We start from the raw sequence: 20,915 nt of genomic DNA, 5'->3' as shown, positions 1-20,915 counted from the left end.
TTCTTTCAATCATACAGTATGTGATACAGAGTAGCCATTTCAACACTAGTCAGATAAAACTGTGCTGTGCATCTCTTAAGAATCAGAGCCTGTTTTTACTTGATATTTTGAGTAAAAATACTTGAACTAATGAAATGCTTAGTCTCTCATGTCACTTTGTAATTAAACTCCATTTTAAATTGAATCAAATGTATTTTCCTGCTCGCTGAGAGAATTTCCTGCTTAGTTCAGCTCTTTTAGCACTTCTAGAAACCAGTGGAACAAAGTTTGCGCTGAGTAATCATCTGTGGTGAAGCTCTGGTTTAATGCGTTTCACAGGTATCTGGAGGAAGGAAATGTCCAGATGGCATCAGCTGAGAAACAAAGAATCGAAGAGCAGCAGAGAAACAGGAGGAAGTGGCTGGAGGAGAACAACATCAAATACCAGCCGCGATTCTTTAAGTGAGTGCACTTCATCTGCCTGTCTCTTCTTCTTCTGCTATTGAACTCCTGTCATGTAGACAGGACCTTCTCTCTGTATTGATCTCTTCCTGCTCTCGGGTTTTAATGAGGATTCACCCGTTTCACAGGCTTTGGGCAAAATTCATCATTTAAACAAACAAAAAAACTCCTTTCAGTTTATAAGTTTTGAAATTTGGATTGAATTAACCACATGTCTTCAAAGTGGAATTGCAATTCAGAGAAATTAAACAGTCAAAATAAAGTTAGCATTTAATTTTGACTAATTTTAATGATTAATATGACAAATTATACTTAATTTTTAGTCCCTAATATGTAATCACCCAGCACCCTAGGTTCTATAGAATACAATTACGTCTATAATTATTTAAAATTTTAAATTAAAAGAACATGAACATGACATGTTCAGTTTCTGCAAAAAAATATTTTCTGCTAAATTGAAGAAATGTCTTCTGTTTATTCTCGTTCTGGCTCCATCAGTGTCTTTTTGACCAATTATGGTTACACTTATATTATATACTTATATTGACCTTATAAAGCTCAGTAGTTATTTGCACAAAATACTGATAGCAGTATTTGCTAACTAACGCTGTTGGGTATTGTTGGGCATTCTTTCAGTGACCCATAACATTCAACTGCAAATGTATTTTGGAGTCTAACGGGACTGAATGTCTGTTGTACAAAGCCAGGATATTCCTATTCAGATTATAAACAACCAAATTGTAAACTTACTGTGACAGGGTCGAAATTGTTATGCTTTCTTCAGTGAATGATGAGGAGAATTATTGGAATTAGGGGCCTGAGGTGAGAAATGTTGATATGATTCTTTAGGGTCTTAATGAAAAGTCTGTAACATACTTTGGTTAATGGTAGTGTAAAACAACACCCTTTTTACCCTGTCAAAATCAGCTCTGTAGACATCAACCTCTTCCGTTGAATGTTGCTTTAAATGCTAATTAGCTCTGCTCACCCCGCCCCTCTCAGACGAGAGACTGATTACTTTTACCTTGTTTGCATTTAGCCGTGAAACTTGCTAACTAGCACGTTATTAGGAAAGATGATTGCAAAGATTCATAAAAAAACCCTGCTGTAAGTCACGAATCAAGACTGATTTGCGCGAACATAGATGCATTTAACTTAGGTAGATCGGGGGACGCATTCCCTTAACAAACACAAGTAATCCACTGCGTCTTCAGTGGCTCAGATTTCGAGAGTAAATGACAACTGCTATGTTCATTATTATGTTCTACAACAAAACACCTCAATCGCTATGGAGCCATTCTTGTCTACATCCCTTGCTCTAGCGTCGAAACAATGACGGACTGATCACAGCTCACTCAGGGCGAGTCTAAGGTAAAACGCTAGTGTCAATCAACAATCGTGGGAGCGGCCTGGGTCCGTGTGACATCACACAGACAAGAAACTGAGAACGGCCTTCGCTTTTGACAAAAACGCGAGAAATAGCACATTTTTCATTGACATACTACCGACATTACAACAAAATCTGGTTTAAAATCGATTAAGGTACTCTTCCTATGTGTATTCCTTCTTAAAGATCTTCGTAAATAAGCTCTTGAAGTTAGGATAGCATCCGATTTGTCTTACATTGACAAAGCTATTGTTTAATCAGTTTGAGTTGTTTCAAATATTAGACATTACAATGTAAAACTAACCAGATATAATGCATAGCAATATTATTAGGATATACACAAGTGTTGTTCATCTTGATAGCACTTGATGGCACTGCATAGACCAATCGGCGAACATAACGATGACGTGTTTCATTTATATTCTGACGTATTTGGTTTTGCTAATGCTTACAAATGTGTTTTTATTATGACAAAAACTCTTTTCATGTAATCTTAATGTGACTGTATCATGTTTATCAAAATAATAGTGTTCATATGTTCATCTTCATTCTTTTCCATACAGGCACTATATTAAGCAGTGCATAAAATGAAAACCTGATACTGTGTATTTGACAAATGTTGCCTCTAATCCACTTCATCTGTGGTAAAGCTTTTTCAACTCCCCCGACTGCTAACGGGAAATCTCGCTGATTGGTTAAATCCAGCCGCAGCGAAGTTGAACACACCAGACTTTGAAGTGTTTCTCATTGAGTTGATCACAAATCTTTAGTAAGAACTGCCTTACAGTTTGATAACACCAAAGCCTGTAATTTTCTGTTAAAGACAAAAAAGATGCTTTTAACCCTCATGTTTTGACCCAGAGAGGATTTTATTTTTCCTGAAAGCGCTTGTAATGGTTATCGCATTAGACTAAAACCTACTGTCTGTGCTCACACGGTATAATAACAACCCAACCCAACGTTTTTAGGACTTTTTCCCACCTTGTTACGCTACAAAAATTAGCTTATAAATGTATTGTTACCCTATATTATTACCAAATATTGGATTCAAACTTTTTTTTTTAATCGACTTTTCTTAAAAGTTATCAAATGATGAGTTGAAAAAAAGTTTTTTTTTATCATTGTCCTAGATCAAACCATACATCAAAGGAAAGCTTATTTATTCAGATTTCAGATTATGTATAAATCTCAGTTTCAAAAAATTGACCCTTATGGCTGGTTTTGTGGTCCAGGGTCACATTTGAGAATTTAACCAAATGTGAGTTTAACCTGTGCTTCCTCTGTGTAACAGGAAGGTCATGGACAGTAACCAGAGGGAGAGATGGGTGTCTAACAACACGTACTGGGAACTGCGCAAGGACCCTGGCTTCCTCAAACTAGAAAACCCTGAGCTGTGGTAGATCCAGATACCTGTGCTGATGACGCCTTCACTGCTGACTGCAGATGCTTACTATGCAGAACAGGAGCAGCCTGGGACTTCCCTCTAGATTTGGATTTGATCTCCAGAAACGGACTGAAAAAAAAAAAAAACCCACTCTCTCCTCATCACTTCGGCAGGCTCCGCCTCCATAGTCTCCCTCTCCATAGTAACAGAGACAGCGCTGTTGTCAGGGCAAAAGTGAGAGCTGTAGAGCTGTCCACATGAAGCCGGTTGTGCTTCCTGTTAAGTCCTTGCCTTAAGAAGTCGCTTCTCAACAACAACGTTTTACGCTTTTAGTGAAATTCCCTCAACTTCTTGGTTTAGACGGACTGAATTTACTCTTGGTGACATTCTGCATGTGTAGATGGCAGCTTTCATCGGCAATATGCTACACAAACTCATCAAAACTACATTTAGACAATTTTAGTGGTATTTTTGTAAACAACCAAAAGAAGGGAATTGCTTTGGCAGTTAAAGCTGTGCCGTGACTCAATCTGTCCCTCCTCATAATCGACGGCAGCCATCAGAGGGCTCAGTGTGCTGAACATTTGATGGTTTTATGATTGTGCGCGTCCACCTTTCAAACCCTTCCAAAGAATCAAGGCTAAAAGAGAGTTCCTGGACCCAACCTGCAACACTGTGCAGCAAGACCACAAAAGACACCCCAGGACTCAGACTCCTGAATCTCTGTAGCTGCAACTGTACATTAGCGCTCTTAATTTAAAGCGGAAGTGTGACATTTATGCACCTCTAATTGCACCAAATCAAACTCAAGAGATAATTTTTTCCAAACAGGTTTTACCAGCACTCGCCACCTTCAGAAAAACTAGTCAGTGCCCTGCGGAACAGATTATTACAGGTAGTTTTCGCCCTGAAGTCACACCATTGGTTGAGCACGCTGATTTAAAGGGATAATTCACCCAAAATTAAAAACCTGTTATTTTCTTCCCCTCATGTCATTCCAAATGCATAAGACTTTTCGTTTAGTTTGAAACATTATTAGTGGTTTGCGTGCTTCCATTGACAATTTCAGGTAACCAAAACTTGTAAAAGCTGTAAGTCGTTGTAAAACAAGCTTCCATGTTTACCATATTTGATGTGCTCTATGTACGTGTGTCGATCACTGTTTAGATGTAAATAAAAGTTAAAAAAAATTGCAGTTCATCATATCAAATGGCCATATCTCTTCAGAAGATTTAGATTAAAATGCTTGATAGCTTTATGATGCCCTTTTTTGGGGGGGAATCTTTTAAGTTTTGGTTACCTTGACTTTCAGTATAAAGAAGAACACCTCACGGATTTCATAAAAAATATCTTCATTTGTGTTTCAATGAAGTCTTCATTGAGTCTTATGGGTTTGGAATGAGCAGACATGTACACTGCAAACGTGTACAATGTGTTTTTCTTTGACTAGTTGTTCTGAACATGAACTTCACAACAAGAGTGACAGCGGCCTCTGTTGGCCTCTCAGTGCTACTGCATACTACATACTTCAGTGCCCCACATCTCTGCTTACAACATACTGTACAGGAGACGGATGTCAGCAAAGACCTGAGCAGTGTGTGGAATGGAAAGCTATCGTTCTGCATACTACACAGTATGCTGTAACATTTCATGTAGTGTACTACATTTTCACATGACCTCACCATGCGTTTAATTCAGCAAAGTGCAGATTTCATCTTGGATATAAATTGTTAAAAAACTGTTTTTAAAAAACAAAAGTTAACCATTTGACTTTTGGAAGTCTGAGTAAATACTAATTCAAAAAGATGTTTAAAAATCTGTCACGGAAATGGACGGTGAAGTCAAACATGATGCATTGTGGGATACATCATTCGGCATACTCGGATTGTATACTGCATTGCAAATTTGGAACCGCACCTTGCCATACTAGTATTCTAGTATGCGGTTCCGAGTTAAAAACTATCGTCCAGATATCCAGTGCATTCTGAAAACTTCTCTGTGCAAACTACAGAAATATGTTGCTGAAGTATGCTACATATTCTGCTCTATAACAAACTCACAGTATATACATAAACACCAAAAAGTTCAGATATTTCTACAGATTGCATTAAAAAAGGCCATTTTTATTTCCTAGATGATAACTGGATATGACTTCTTGAATTAAACATGCTGAGATAAATCATGTGACAACAATGTAGCAGAATACATTTGCGTAATGCATGCTGTTTTCCATACTATATTTTAAAGCAAGCAGTATCCAGCATAGTATGCAGTATGTAGTACACTAGTATTCTAGTGCGAACAGACATCTAGTTTCTAACATTTGATCTCATTCATCAAACACTAAATCATTCGTAAAATCATTCTTGTGTATTTTGTTGAATTCAATTCGCCTGCGCAGTGTGAATGTTTTATTTTCTTTAAATTTAGTTTTTTAGATCATTTTAAAGATTTTTATTTTATGTGAAAAGAAACCGTAGAATGTCAGTAGATGTAAAAAAAAGAAAAAGCCAAAAACAGTGTAGTCACAGTGACAGAGACGATCTCTGCCATTAGTAGACCCGTACGTCACTGTTTGAGTCCTTCACTGTGCCTTAACGCATACAAAACCATATCAACACACTCTACTGAGCACAGTCCATCCTCAGCACCTCACATTCCTCCAGTAAGACCCTGCAGAGCCCAACCACACTATAAAACACAGGCTGCTGGATATGAACGGCGGCCGAAACAAACAAGGAGACCTGAAACTCTGTCTTCACACAGGTGTGCATCTACTAAACTACGTATTGAGTTCTTATATTGCAGATACTTCGTGATCGTTGTTTTTTCTGTTAGGTTTGACGTTGAGATGCTTCTTGAAACCGTCTTTATCCACACATCAAGAGCTGATCCGACTGAATGTTTCTGAAGCTTATAGAGAAAATGATTTTAGATTTATCTAGCCTAAGATGAGAAGAAATACCAGATCCTGTTGAGTTCCTCGTAGGGAAAGGCGCTGTAGTGAGTGCATCTGCTGTTAGTTTCTCACCATTGCATGAAAACATGTCACAGCCTGCCAATGATCTCTGATGCCTTATTAAAATGCCCGTTTAATTTCTATCTCGTTAGATCCTCACTGAGACGTCCTGCACTGTGTGTGGGGGTTTTATTCATGTGTTCAGCTTTCCTCTGAAGAAGTGCAATTGTACGATGACATCTCTCTCTGTTCGCAGCTGCTCCAGTGATTTACCGCTGTTCAACTCCTGATCCGCTGTTTCACATTTAAATTCATAGTAAGAAATACATATTTATGTTCTAAGTCATTATCTGTATCCTGTGTCTGTTGATTATTATCGGTCTCGTTATTCGACTAGAATTTAGAACCTCATTGTAAAGAGATGAGGAGATGGCCATTAGTCCAGAGTTTTAGGATTTATTCATTATTGATTGGACAATGTCAATTCTTTTTTATTATTATTTTAAAGTGTAATTGTAATAGTATCTAAAAATACTTACAGAACTCATTCTACATTTAAGGAGCAATTTTATTTTTTATTTTTGCCCAGGAAAGCTTAGAAATGTGGAATGATACATGGTTCTTTATCTCAGCTTTAAATTCACTCAAAAATAATAGGCATTAAAAAGGTAATTCATGCAATAACTTACACCTCTTCTATGGCGATGGGGGTGTCAGTAATCAAGTTTCCATCCAGATTTTGCGCTGTTTTGTTATCGACAAAGAGAATATGCGTAAAAAAAAAAACTTTGCGAAATTTGCTGTCTACAGCCTCTTTCCATCCAACTGGCCTTTTCCCGATAAAATGGTGTGCGTGATGACCTCATCCCTAAAAAAAACTAATTCTCACATAAGTTTTGGTGTATCGCAAAAAAATTGCCCTTGAGCTGTTTCCATACATAATTTCTCTTATTGCGTAAATTATAGGTTTTAGTTGATTTTTTTTTGTACTTTGTTATAGACTAGATAGGTAGGCCACTGTTGATAATCAAGCAATGATCATAAACAGGTACAGTTGTGTTATTATTATTTTTCTGATTAGCGTTTATAGGAAATAGGAATGTTCATTCCGGTTATTTTATTTCTCCTAACCGATCGTCGTTAAGCCATATTAACCGTTACCGATAAATTCATGTAAGAATACATTTAAATTGATAGGTGGCTTTGACCCATTAAAAATACCCAAATTTGTTTTCCACGGATTAATTTTATACACGCAAAAAGCAGCATAAACAAAACGAACGTGAGGATTCACGCACCTGCAGCGCTTCTGCGAACGGAGAAAAACATAAGCTATTATGCATAAAAGAAACACGCCCATATGTAAAATGTATTTTTTCTAAATTAATAAATTAACAAAACGAAAGAAAAAACTGTAACAGTTAGCAGCCTATATGCAGAATTTCAGTTCATTTTTGTGATGCACTCGAGAAAGCGGCAGTTTTTTTCCTTTATTTCACAAAAGTAGCCTACGTTTTGTTTTGTTTTCATTGTGAATGTACACAAATAAAATAAATATTTTGAATAGTTTTGAATAATGTCTTACTCTTGACCACAAATGAAGGATTAGGTCAGTGTAAGTTTGTTTCCACTTTTACAAGGGGGAGAAAAAAACTAGCGATCGTGCCGCAGTTAAGCATAGCCTAGCCTAGCCTACTGACTCGACAAGCCTGTTCATAACAGTCAGCCAAAAACATTGAAGAAACGTGAAAAAATATATTTTATTTCCCCTCACTCCACAACAAATCCTTTAAATTTAACGGTAGAAAGAACTCAGAGCAAAACAAGAATACAAATATAAGACGCTAGCAAGCCAAAACTAAATAATTTAAACTTTTGTAGCTACTTCACATTCCAATATGTAAAACAAAATGTGCTTGGCATAATATCACGGGGGTATGTGGTCAAGCCGAAAAGCACGAACTGCAGGCTATTTAAACTGAACAGTGCACTGTAAAACAATAATAATAATAATGTAAACGTAGGCTAGCCTAACATCACATTAAGATAAGTATGTTTGAGAGGTGAATCGTCTTTTTCTTACATGTATAAAATAATTTTAGATGCAAATGAATAATATGAATATGATTTAATGCACTTTTGAACTACAGGGAAACGTGCTTTAGTGAGCAACACCATGAACATGGACTCTGCCTATAGGCTAATTCTGTCATGTGACACTACATTTATTTGCGTTAAAGCCCCTTTTCTCTACAAAACGTTTTTAAGTATCGATATAGAATTTATGCGCTAAAGTTAAACGGAAAAAGATTTTGTCGACACATGAGAAATTTAATCGATAATTGGCATTTCCATCGGCTATATCGTAAATATCTTAAAGCGCTAAATATTTTTTCGCAAAACAAAACCTTGGATGGAAACCTGGTTAGTGTTGGGTGTAACGCAAGAAATGCGAGTTACGTAATCGGATTACTTTTTTCAAGTAACTTGTAAAGTATTGCATTACTTTTTAATTTACAAGAAAATATATAATTTTCAAATAAGTAACTCCAGTTACTTTGTTTCCCATGTCTTGACTGACAGCTCTGGTGTTGCTATGTTGAGAGAAATCGGGAGTGAGTGCAGAGGCGTTGTGTGAACGTAGTTCTAGACTAAATATGAACATGTATTTACTCATCTCACCTGCACAAAAACAGATTCAGTATTCCTCGAAATGAATAAAAACAGTCAAATGCAAACTCAGAATATGACACAAACTTGCAAAAATTACAGTGGGGAAAAAATTATGATCCCCTGCTGATTTTGTACATTTGCCCATTGACAAAGAAATGATCACTTTATAATTTTAATGGTAGGTTTATTTTAACAGTGAGAGACAGAATAACGACAAAAAAATCCAGAAAAACACATTTCAAAAAAGTGATTTGCATTTTAATGAGTGAAATAAGTATTTGACCCCTTCGCAAAACATGACTTAGTACTTTGTAGCAAAACCCTTGTTGGCAATCACAGAGGTCAAATGTTTCTTGTAGTTGGCCACCAGGTTTGCACACATATCAGGAGGGATTCTGAATCCACTCCTCTTTGCAGATCCTCTCCAAGTCATTAAGGTGTCGAGGCTGACGTTTGGCAACTCGAACCTTCAGCTCCCTCCACAGATTTTCTATGGGATTAAGGTCTGGAGACTGGCTAGGCCACTCCAGGACCTCAATGTGCTTCTTGAGCCACTCCTTTGTTGCCTTGGCCAAGTGTTTTGGGTCACTGCATGCTGGAATACCCATCCACGACCCATTTTCAATGCCCTGGCCCTGATGGTACATGACCCCGTCCATTGTCCCTTTGATGTGGTAAAGTTGTCCTGTCCCCTTAGCAGAAAAACACCCCCAAACCACCTGGGGTTTCCACCTCCATGTTTGACAGTGGGGATGGTGTTCCTCCTCCAAACACGGCAAATTGAGTTGATGCTAAAGAGCTCGATTTTGGTCTCATCTGACCACAACACTTTCACCCAGTTCTCCTCTGAAACATTGGCAAATTTGAGACGGGCCTGTACATGTGCTTTCTTGAGCAGGGGGACCTTGCGGGCACTGCAGGATTTCAGTCCTTCACGGCGTAGTGTTACCAATTGTTTTCTTGGTGACTATGGTCCCAGCTGCCTTGAGATCATTGACAAGATCCTCCCGTGGAGTTCTGGGATGAATCCTCACCGTTCTCATGATTATTGAAACTCCGTGAGATGAGACCTTGCATGGAGCCCCAGACCGATGGAGACTGACAGTTATTTTGTGTTTCTTCCCTTTGCGAATAATCGCACCAACTGTTGTCACCTTCTCACGAAGCTGCTTGGCAATGGTCATGTAGCCCATTCCAGCCTTGTGTAGGTCCACAATCTTGTCCCTGACATCCTTGGACAGCTCTTTGGTCTTGGCCATGGTGGAGAGTTTGGAATCTGATTGATTGCTTCTGTGGACAGGTGTCTTTTATACATGTAACAAACTGAGATTAGGAGAGAGCTCCTAATCTCAGCTCCTTACCTGTATAAAATACACCTGGGAGCCAGAATTCTTGCCGATTGATAGGGGATCAAATACTTTATAACTTTTTCTGGATTTTGTTGTTGTTGTTCTGTCTCTCTCTGTTTAAATAATCCTACTATTAAAATGATAGACTGATAATTTCTTTGTCAGTGGGCAAATGTACAAAAATTAGCAGGGGATCAAATAATTTTTTCCCCACTGTAAATACTTTAAATAACACAAATATCCATGTATTTAATCCCATTTTATTCCTATTTTAATGCAGACCTTCGATGATCGTATTCAACCATGCTAAGAAAAAATGACTTTAGAATTGTTTTATTTTTTGGTGATTGAGGAGAAAGTGTTGAACTTTCTTCTTATGTCCTATTCTTCATGCAATCCAGAATGGCAGCACAGCTGAAAGGTTTGTTTGAGTTGCACCCTTTACTGTACAAACGTGGATTTGCATTTGCCAAAAATATAACTTTTTGGATTAAAAACAAGCAAGCCGAGATGAGAAAAAGTAACACTGAAGTAACGTAACGCATTACTTTTCATAAAAAGTAACCAACGCAATTAGTTACTTTTTTAGGGATTTATGAAATATTGTAACAAGAAACAGCTGATTTATGAGTAAACGTATCATATTCATTTTCTAAAATAGAAATAATACCTCAATATTGCAATCAATGCAACAGGGTCTTAAACATCTGCAAAAAATCTGAAGTCTGTTAAATCAATATCCCTCAAAAAGTTCTCGTAATATAACGGATAAATAAAATAATATTCAGTAAAATTAATAGTCAAAGCCTACTTGCACTAGATATGTTGGTTTTGGTCTCATCACTTCCTGCAGCCATGTCAATCAATTCTGAAAATTTAATATTAAGTGACTTAATAATAAGTGACACAATATTGGCTTTTTGATATTGGCTTTTGTAACTCATTTTAAGGTGCTTCAGTTCTGCTTACTGCTCAGCCGAAACAGAGGTGGCACTACTTCTAATTTACGATAGTTTCACTTCAGCTTTTTCACATGTAGCATATGCTTGTTTGGAGGCGATAAGAGCAGAAGGCAAGGTGTGCAAATAAAAGATTGATGTGCCATCAAAGCAGTTAATTATCGTACAGGTAAGTGCCATTTATGCTATTTTGATTCCGAATGAATTTCCAGCTCCCTTCAACATATGTAGTTCAATGCTTTTAAACAACCAAGCAAAATGTGACATTAATTGGCCTATAGTAGAGTTTTTGTCTCTTTGGTTTAACTTTAAAATATAGACATTAAAATTAATTCATTTTCTATAACTGCTGTGAGCAAACAAAAGGGTGAAATTAAATTTGTTACCAATAAATAAAAATTACAATGATATATGGTTTCTCAAGGACATTGAACTCATGATGCATTATAGTTCAATGTGTCAAAAAAGTAAATGTCAAGAAAAATCGGTTTGTGACATGACCCCTCGACACTGTAACTAGTCAATCAACAGGTATATCTGTAGCAATAGCCAATAATATATTGTATGGGTCAAAATTACCCATTTTTTCTTTTAAGCCAAAAATCATTAGAATATTAAGTAAAGATTGTTCCTTGAAGACATTTTGTAAATTTCCTACCGTAAATATATTAAAATAATTTTTGATTAGTAATATGCATTGCTAAGGACTTCATTTGGACAACTTTATAGGCAATTTTCTCAATATTTAGATTTTTTTTGCACCCTCAGATTCCAGATTTTAAAATAGTTGTAGCCTATCTCGGACAAATATTGTCCTATCATAACAAACCATACATCAATGGAAAGCTTATTTATTCAGCTTTATATATAATATAATATAAAATTAATCTTGTAAAATTTTGTGGTGCAAGGTCACATATGTGGTCCTTGCCGTGACGCACGCTGAAATCTTTTGAAACTCTTTTAAAGATTAAGAAATTTAATTTAAATCAAATGTTAGTTTATCGGATGATGTTGGAGATGCAGGCTATTCATGCAAGAAAATATGGAAAATAATAATTGCATGTTGTTACAATGTTATCCTTTGGCTTCAGTGTCTTTAACATTTAATCAATCATATAACATTTTATATATAACCAATGTTAACAGATGCGTGTACTTGATAAATAAATGCACGTTTATTTTTACTATTCATGCATTCATATAAAACATTAACAAACACAATACAAATATTAAATATTGAGTTTGATTGTTGTTGTTTTTTTTGCCAAAAGCACTTAATCCATGACGTGTGATGTTTGGATCACCCCGAAAACCTCGTAACTGCTTCAGTATGCATACTTCATCACGGTTTTCTTTAGTAGCCTACATTGTTCTTCTCCAATATATTAAGCCCAATTGAACTTTGCGTATGAAAAACTGTTATAGGCAAAGCAATAAAATAACTAAAATAATCACTTCTGCAGTTTCAAAACTAATCAAATAAAATGAATCCATTTCTGAAAATGTGAAACCAGCGAGTGTAATGGTTTGTTGTGTGCTACAGCTACATTGTTGTGACCACTAGATGGCCACCCCATACACTGCACTGAAAAGCTTCGAGTAGCCTGCTGAAAAAAACAGCTAAAACCAGCCTAAGCTGGTTGGCTGGTTTTAGCTGGTCAGCAGGCTGGTTTTAAAGGGGTTGTGGCCACTTCCTTAGCTGGTCAGGCTGGGAGACCAGCTGGAACAACCAGCAGTCGTGGCCTAATGGATAGAGTAACCCGAAGGTCGTAGGTTTGAGTCTCAGGTTCGGCAGGGATGGTAGGTGGGGGGAGTGAATAACCAACACTCTCTCCACCCTCAATACCACAACTGAGGTGAGACCCTTGAGCAAGGCACCGAACCTCCAACTGCTCCCCGGGCGCCGCAGCATTGGCTGCTCACTGCTCCGGGTGTATGTTCACTACTGTGTGTGTACACTTGGATGGGTTAAATGCAGAGCACAAATTCCGAGTATGGGTCACCATACTTGGCCGCACACCGCTTCCCCTTTCCCCTAAAACCAGCTTAAAGCAGTCAACTTTGTGATAGTTAAGAAGAAAAACCTTGATGCTAAGCTTTGTAAACCTGAAGGCATTGTAAACCTGACAGCTTATTTATTTTTTGCTTACACATAACTTCTGAAACTATGGCTGTTTTTTTTTTTTCAAACTATACACACAAAACATGCAAAACATTGAGCATATCTCGTAAAATCAAACGCTTCTCTCAAAACTTTCAACTTTTAAAAATTGGTGTTTTTGCATAGCAACTCTTAGTAAAGGTACTATCTTGTGTCTTTTGCTTGTTCATTGGAGTTTGGCATAGAACTCACACATGTATGTGACTGTGAAAAATGTTTGTGAAAAATACACTGTATATACAGTGTGTGTGCGCAATTGATGAACGTTACAGTTATTGAACTGAATCAACACTGAACTGACTTGATCTGTATAACGACTGGTTTGTTAGAGCTGCTTTACAGCTGAATTTGAATTTGTTACTACTGCTTTGAAACAATCTGCACTGTATAAAGCGTTATCGAAATAAAGGTGACTTGCTTGACTTTATGCATATTCAGAATATATTGACAAAGTACTGTAATACTGCAACTTATGATATATGTAAACTCATTTATTAGAAATCAAAACTGGTTTGAGAAACAAAGTGATCAAATTAAGTATATTTATAATATTTACACTATGAAAAGAAATGCAAGCAGGTCAAAATAATTTACTTCTTAAATCATTGAGTTTTGATTTCTAAGTGAACAAATTGTGTATAAATGTTTTCATGATCAATGGGTGTAAGTGATCAGTAAATAAATGTAGCATTTTACAAGCAATGTTTCTCAAATTAAACAAGAGCTGTTAGTTTTGATTATCGTATCTAATGTAGAGAATTGTTTAGTTTAATTTCAAGCAGATAATGTACTTGCAGTTTTGCAGACTTGGTCTAAATATTCGGTATATGAGGGAATGGTTTCAGTGAGTGTGCCTCAAGTACATCTTTTAGTATGCAAGCAATTTTAAAAAACCTATGAAATATGAATATGTTTACAATGGATTTATGAAGCAAAAAAAAAAAAGACACTGATCAGGTTTCTGTGACAAACACAAAAACATCTGACTGATTCCAGTTAAAGGTTCACTGTAAATATGGATGTAAATATAGCACTTTGCAACATCCAAGAATAAACTCAGTGTCGTAACACAGAAATTGATTTATTTTCTGCATAGAGTTGGGTCTCTTACAGCGGAATGTGTCCATTGGTTGCAATGCTAGTGTGGGATCAGGACATGCAGGTCAGAATTCATACGCACACTGATCCCAGACCTGCTGTTAGTGTTTACTAGCAACCATCTTGATATACTGCAGGGCGTTATGTGCTGCGGTGTTGTGGGCGTTACTGCTGGTCATCCCTGTACCGTGGCACACCGTCACTGGCCGGGTGGACAGTTCCACCAAACACTGGTACTGACCGTTGACTGTCAGCTCATCTGGAAAACACACACACACACATATGTGACCCTGGACCACAAAACCAGTCATAAGGGTCAATTTTTTGAAATTGAGATTTATACATCATCTGAATGCAAAATAAATCAGCTTTCTATTGATGTATATTTAACCATACAACTATTTGAAAATCTGGAATCTGAGGGTGCAAAAAAACTCAATATTGAGAAAATCACCTTTAAAGTTGTCCAAATGAAGTCCTTAGCAATGCATATTACTGATCAAAAATTAAGGTTTGATATATTTATCATAGGAAATTTACAAAATATCTTCATGGAACATGATATTAACTTAATAGCCTAATGATTTTTGGCATAAAAGAAAAATCGGTCATTTTGACCCATACAATGTATTGTTGGCTATTACTACAAATTTACACGTGCGACTTGAGACTGGTTTTGTGGTCCAGGGTCACATACATCAAACATATCCAGCTCTGATGACACCAAATGCCACAAAGTGAGAAACGAGAACCAACCGATGTCTATGTATGTGACCTGAAAGCCCAGCTCCAGTGAGATCTCCAGCAGCATCTGAATGTAGTCTGTGTTTGGGATGCTGAGCGGCGTCCTCCTCAGGAGGGAAATCTTCTCCCCCGTGGACTGCCGTAAGCTTTCCACATACACACGAGACGGTGGGCTCTGGGGACCACAAGGGACAAGGGGTCAAAATATGAGCACATCTGATCTGATCTGATTTAAATCCTGACCCTGCTGCTCATTTTGTGTTTGTGAGTGGAAGGACCTCATGATTTGATGGTGACTCATTCAGCGAGAAGGGTATAACTGCAGCCTGGAGATCTCCAAATGGGGGTGGGAACTCGAAAATGGGGTGGGAGCTCCAAAATAGGGTGTGGCTTCCTCCCATTGACAGACAGGCACATGCCACGCATGCGCAAGATTTTATTGGTTGTGTCACTCACACTGTTGATTTCCTACACTACGCTAAAAAAATGCTAACCCCTAAACCTACCCCACACCTGACCCTAACCTTAACCAGTGAATTTGGCTGCACGGCGGGATTTGTGCTGAAAAGAAAGTTGCAGTTCAGGAGATAAGCAGTTAATAAGATTATGTGATATGAGATCGCCGAGCCGGGCTGTTCTGTAACTCCCCAACCGGACAATGGCACCTTTTTAGTTACACTTATTTAAGATCAACTAGAAACAATGTTTAATTTATAAAGTTTTATTTTAAAATGTAAGTCAATAACAATTGGCTGAAGCCAGAGCCAATGGTGAAAGTCTTTGCGAGAAGAGACCCTGCCCAATTTTGGAGGTTCTGCCCACTTTTGGAGTTCACGCCCCATTTTGGAGATCTCCGGTCTGCAGTTATAGCTACTTGGATTCAGCCGTGATTCAATTCCAAAACAATTCCTCATGCTGAAATATTGATGCAATGGCTTAAGAGCACAAATAATTTATGAGTCAAGGTGACACGGTTTTTCTTCAACTTCAGGCTCTTTTATTTTTCAGGGGATGATTTTTATTTTTGTTACATGAAGGTCATATTAAAACTGCATTGGAAACCATGGCTTTAATGCTTACTTTTGCTACTTAAATGTGCAGATTTTATTAGGTGTAGGTTTTGCCCTTGTCCCATGCCCAGACTTTTAATCTTAAACTATGAAAATTCATCATAAATATGTATTAAGCTTAATATATGATCTGTGTGCAACGATAATCATCTAAACCAGGGTTTACCAAATGGGGGTTTGCGACGGTAATGAAAAGCTAATATGCAAATGTAAAAATTACAATAAACAGGACTGCTAAATTCATCTAAATGAAATAAAATTAAATTTCAGAGGGTACTTTAAGAAAGTATTTTATGTCAAAGAGCTTCGGCTGACAAGTGGAGTCCCGAACCTAAACAACGAGTGAAATTAACAAACCATTTTAATTTTCATTGTGAGACAATTATGTCTATTTTTAGGGCTGAGAAAAGTAATATACCAATTTCACTCGCACTTAATATTAGCTGTGTAACATGTTTTTACTTCCTGAAGTAGCTATGCAAATATCTTTTCCCAAAATCTGTTGGCTAACATTACAGTATATGTATACATTTACATTACAGTATATATTGAAAAATAAACTTTACTGAGAAAAAAAACATGACAGCTTTCAATCAAACAGAGACATCAGACAGATTATTGACACAGACAGAAACATCACCAACATTATATAAAAGGCACAGCTAACTGTGACATGTATTATAATGGGTTTATGTGACTGATGTTTTAAGTTCACCTAAATTATTATAGTATAATTAAGTTATTATAATACATTTAATGCTCTGTAATTGTTAATAAATAATAAATAACACCAATCTGGTATTATACTGTAATGTTGCATGGCTATAACTACTCATATTATTCACAAAAATACATTTACTAAAGGCATTAGTATCAGTGATATTATAGACTACTATAGACGCCATTAAACAAATATTTAAAATAACATATACATAAAATATTGTCTTTATATTGTTCCCACATTCATTTGGAGATACAATGTGAAAATATATTTATGATTACAAGCTTTAATGTTAGGTGCGATTCATAATTAATTGAAAACTGTTAACCCCTAATAATGTTTTCTTATTTATTATATATCATTTATCATTAAATAAAGAGTTTACGACGCAGAAACACTGTCTAGCTGTTTCTATCAATGTCTAGCTGTTCATGGAAGGTGCACCTTCGACAAACTTCTAATTATGAACTTTTATGGATCAATCCAGAATATTTAGTGAAAGAATCCCAGCGCAAGAGTGAACAGATGAGTGTCACTAACCCATGTGATCTCAGGAGATCCGGACAGACTCTGCAGTTTCCCCAGCATGCGTTCAGCTGCTGCGCGTCTGGCCAGCTTTTTAGAGCTCCCGGAGCCTGAGGAGCAAAAGCACATCACAAAACATCAGTAGCTGAGCGCTCAGAGTGCAGCGAGATGTCAAGGTACGAGAGAGCAGCTAACGGCACCTGACTCCTCCAGTCCTTCCAGGCGGCAGGTAACGGTGAACTCCTTCATGTGATCAGGTCCTGTCTCCATACACACCATATACTCCGGCAGACACCACACCCTCTGCATGGCCAGCTCCTGACACAACACACAGCACCATTCAGACACACACGCAGGCTCTCAGACAGACCCACATATTGTTCAGTGGTAGCTAGGGTATTCTGGACTGTTGCTAGGGTATTCAGGGCAGTTTCCAAATACGTTAGATATACTAAGATGGTGCACTTATATGTGACCCCGGACCACAAAACCAGTCATAGGTATCACGCGTATATTCGTAGCAATAGCCAACAATACACTGTGTGGGTCAAAATTACCGATTTTTCTTTTATGCCAAAAATCATTAGGATATTAAGTAAAGATCATGTTCCATGAAGATATTTTATCAATTTCCTCCCCGTAAATATATCAAAACTTAATTTTTGACTAGTAATATGCATTGTTAAGAACTTTATAGGCAGTTTTCTCAATATTTAGATTTTTTTGCACCCTCAGATTCCAGATTTGTAAATAGTTGTATCTCGGCCAAATATTGTCCTATCCTAACAAACCATACATCAATGGAAAGTTATTTATTCATCTTTCAGATGTATAAATCTCAATTTAAAAAAGTTTACGCTTATGACTGGTTTTGTGTTCCAGGGTCACAAATGTATTGCAGATACAGATAAAGGGATTGCCAGTGCAAAAGGCAATATGGCAGAATAGCCCAGCCTCCTGAATAAAAGAGCCAATCACTAATTAGCAAAATCATTGTGTCACTGTAGCTGCCAATAAAAGCGCAGAGTATTATTGAAACAGTCAAGAGTCCGAAATTGCATACGGAGTACTAAATTGAATTTGACTTACTTTGCGACCATTACAAAAAAAGTATGTTCTATATAGTATGAATATGGGTAATATGAATGAAGTTCAGATGTACTACATCCGTCATGTTGACATGGTCATGTGACCTACAGCATCAGTTTTGTCACTTCAATACCATTCACAAATCTTCTCCCGTGGCTTCATGGGATAGTAAAGTGTCCATCGTAAGCACACTTCAGACTCTCACTGGAAGTAGTAGATCATCTGTACTTGTCACCTATTGTTTTTCAAATACTATAGCGGTGTCCCAAATGACGCACTATACACTACACTACCAGTCAAAGGTTGAACAGTAAGATATTGAAAGAATTCTCTTCTGCTCACCAAACCTGCATTTATTTGATCCAAAGTACAGCAAAAACAGTATATTTTGAAATATTTTTACTATTTAAAATAACTGTCTTCTATTTTAATACATTTTCAAATGTAATTTATTATTGTGATTTCAAACCTGAATTTTTAGCATCATTCCTCCAGTCACATGATCCTTCAGAACGCAATCTAATATTCTGATTTGCTGCTCAAGAAACATTTATTATTATTATTACTTTGACAACAGCCGAGTAGAATTTTTCAGGTTTCTTTGATGAATATAAAGTTCAGAAGAACAGCATCTATCTGAAATAGATATAATTTGTAACATTATAAATGTCTTTATCATCACTTTTAATCAATTTACAGCATCCTTGCTAAATAAGAGTATTAATTTCTATAACACTTATGCACTATGTACTCAACTGTGTGGTGAAAGATGCATTTTTTTACTTTGTCATTCAATGACAATCCCTCCCCCTCCATGATGTATTTAAAGTTGCAACCGCTGAGTGCATGAAGTGTCCAACATTCAGTTTTTTTCCGGTTATTTAAGTGCATCATACGGTATTTATAGTACACTTTGTCTTTTTGGAATTTTCAGTGTGAACAAAATACCTCTCACACTATTTATACTACAAAACATCACAGAATAGTGCATAAGTACGCACCATATGAATTCGGACATACTACTCTTTTGGCATACTATTTTGCAAGTAGGGAAGTACTTGATCTCAGACGCAGCATCAGGGTTCTGAGACGCACACTTAGGACTGCAAATGCACATTGGCTGGTCTAGCCTGAAAAATAAGCTTTTTAACACTATTTGTGCAAAAGGAACAAAATGAATGGGTCAGTTGCTTGTCAGATACCTGCAGTACTCCTACAGGATTGGATGTGTCACCGGCTTCAGGAGAAAGACCATCTCTCTGATCACTGCGAAAGATTCAGAAAACATGAATAACTGTAGTAAATGATCTATAATAATTAATATCACATCTACAGTGTGGATTTTACTTTAGCTGGGTGTCTCGTTTCAATAATTTCAAAGCGGCTTCTGCAGCTTCGTGTTTAGCAGCCTTTTTAGTGGATCCTTGACCTTTAATAACAAAATATCATCTATTAGAATACTAGTGTGCACTATGTATTATTAATACTCTTACTAGGTGTTATTTAAATAAATCAATATGCATATAAACATCAGACCATTGCATTTGATGTCTCCTATAGTAACATTGAACATGAAGGAAGGTTGGTGCGTGTCTCCATCAGCCTGTATGAGCTCGTACACAGGCGCACTGCTGATTTTAATGCCATATTCGTGCAGGATCTGGATGGGTGTTTTATCCTGACAGCGTTGATGAGCCATGGTGACTCTGAGACGAGAACAATATGTTAAAACCTGGTCAGAATAATGATGGAACATAATACAAACATGCTAGATAAGAGCGAACTACATAAACTACAGTCCGCAAGGACAAATACAGCCCTAAACACATCAAAATATATAAGAGACACTCCATTGTAACAATACATCCTTCATGTCTATAAGTGTATTCAATAAACAGTCCACCTCAGTCGGAATCGCTGCAGATGTTACATTAAACAGACACGTACGTGTTTAGATACAACAATTATTAAATGTGTGTGTGTGAAAGTAAAGAAGAAGAGCTTGTATGTCAAAATATAAAGAGCCTCTTACTGTGAATCGGCCATTATTGCTGGAGTGTGCCGCTTCTGCGTGGATTGGCAAGAGCACTGGCCAATAGTGTTCCAGTATACTGACCATAAGCCCCGCCTTCCGTGCAGTACAGCGCCAGAGCCCCTCCTACAGGGGAAGCCCTCTGTAATGTGTAACGTTGCGGAATCCCGAGGAGGAGATTATAATGTGTTTTTCTTGAATGAATGTCAATAAAGGAGACACTTCAGCACGCGGAATGCACTGCTTTTGTGTGGGAACAACTCGCCACAGTATATAATCGGTTTTTGGCAGGGGGAGGCTGCAGACCTCTTGGCAGACCT

At 37.1% G+C, this 20,915-nt stretch overlaps 2 protein-coding genes across 6 annotated transcripts in view; one reads left to right on the top strand and one right to left on the bottom strand.

The window, feature by feature from the left end:
• Positions 1-6,518, top strand: part of LOC306875796 (oxysterol-binding protein-related protein 6-like) — a 69,876-nt gene extending 63,358 nt beyond the window's left edge. For all 5 annotated transcript variants that reach the window (XM_079426539.1, XM_079426537.1, XM_079426535.1 and 2 more), the window contains 2 exons: positions 319-441; positions 3,120-6,518. In XM_079426539.1, coding sequence (XP_079282665.1) covers positions 319-441; positions 3,120-3,228 — 232 coding nt within the window. In that variant the 3' untranslated portion in view covers positions 3,229-6,518. The remainder of the gene's footprint in view (positions 1-318; positions 442-3,119) is intronic.
• A 5,791-nt stretch (positions 6,519-12,309) lies between these two features.
• On the bottom strand, positions 12,310-20,635 carry LOC306876231 (interferon-inducible double-stranded RNA-dependent protein kinase activator A homolog). Its single transcript, XM_079427240.1, has 8 exons — positions 20,596-20,635; positions 20,100-20,269; positions 19,911-19,992; positions 19,766-19,829; positions 17,675-17,792; positions 17,490-17,584; positions 15,171-15,333; positions 12,310-14,673 (listed from the first exon to the last, which is right to left on the bottom strand). The coding sequence occupies exons 1-8, from the start codon at positions 20,607-20,609 to the stop codon at positions 14,516-14,518; spliced, it is 864 nt and encodes a 287-aa protein (XP_079283366.1). The 5' UTR covers positions 20,610-20,635; the 3' UTR covers positions 12,310-14,515.
• Between the last annotated feature and the right edge of the window lie 280 nt (positions 20,636-20,915).

The sequence above is a fragment of the Barbus barbus genome (assembly GCF_936440315.1).
Source record: "Barbus barbus genome assembly, chromosome: 10".
Classification (NCBI taxonomy): Eukaryota; Metazoa; Chordata; class Actinopteri; order Cypriniformes; family Cyprinidae; genus Barbus; species Barbus barbus.
The sequence above is the reverse complement of the archived record's forward strand: the minus strand, read 5'-3'. Positions and strand labels throughout refer to the sequence as shown.

Bases quoted from the DNA above. Each gene is read 5' to 3' on its own strand.
- LOC306876231 (XM_079427240.1), bottom strand. The intron at 17,585-17,674 runs GTGCCGTTAGCT...TTTGCTCCTCAG, and splicing joins GGAAGGACTGGAGGAGTCAG to GCTCCGGGAGCTCTAAAAAG. The intron at 15,334-17,489 runs GTTAGTGACACT...TGTGGTCCCCAG, and splicing joins GATCTCCTGAGATCACATGG to AGCCCACCGTCTCGTGTGTA.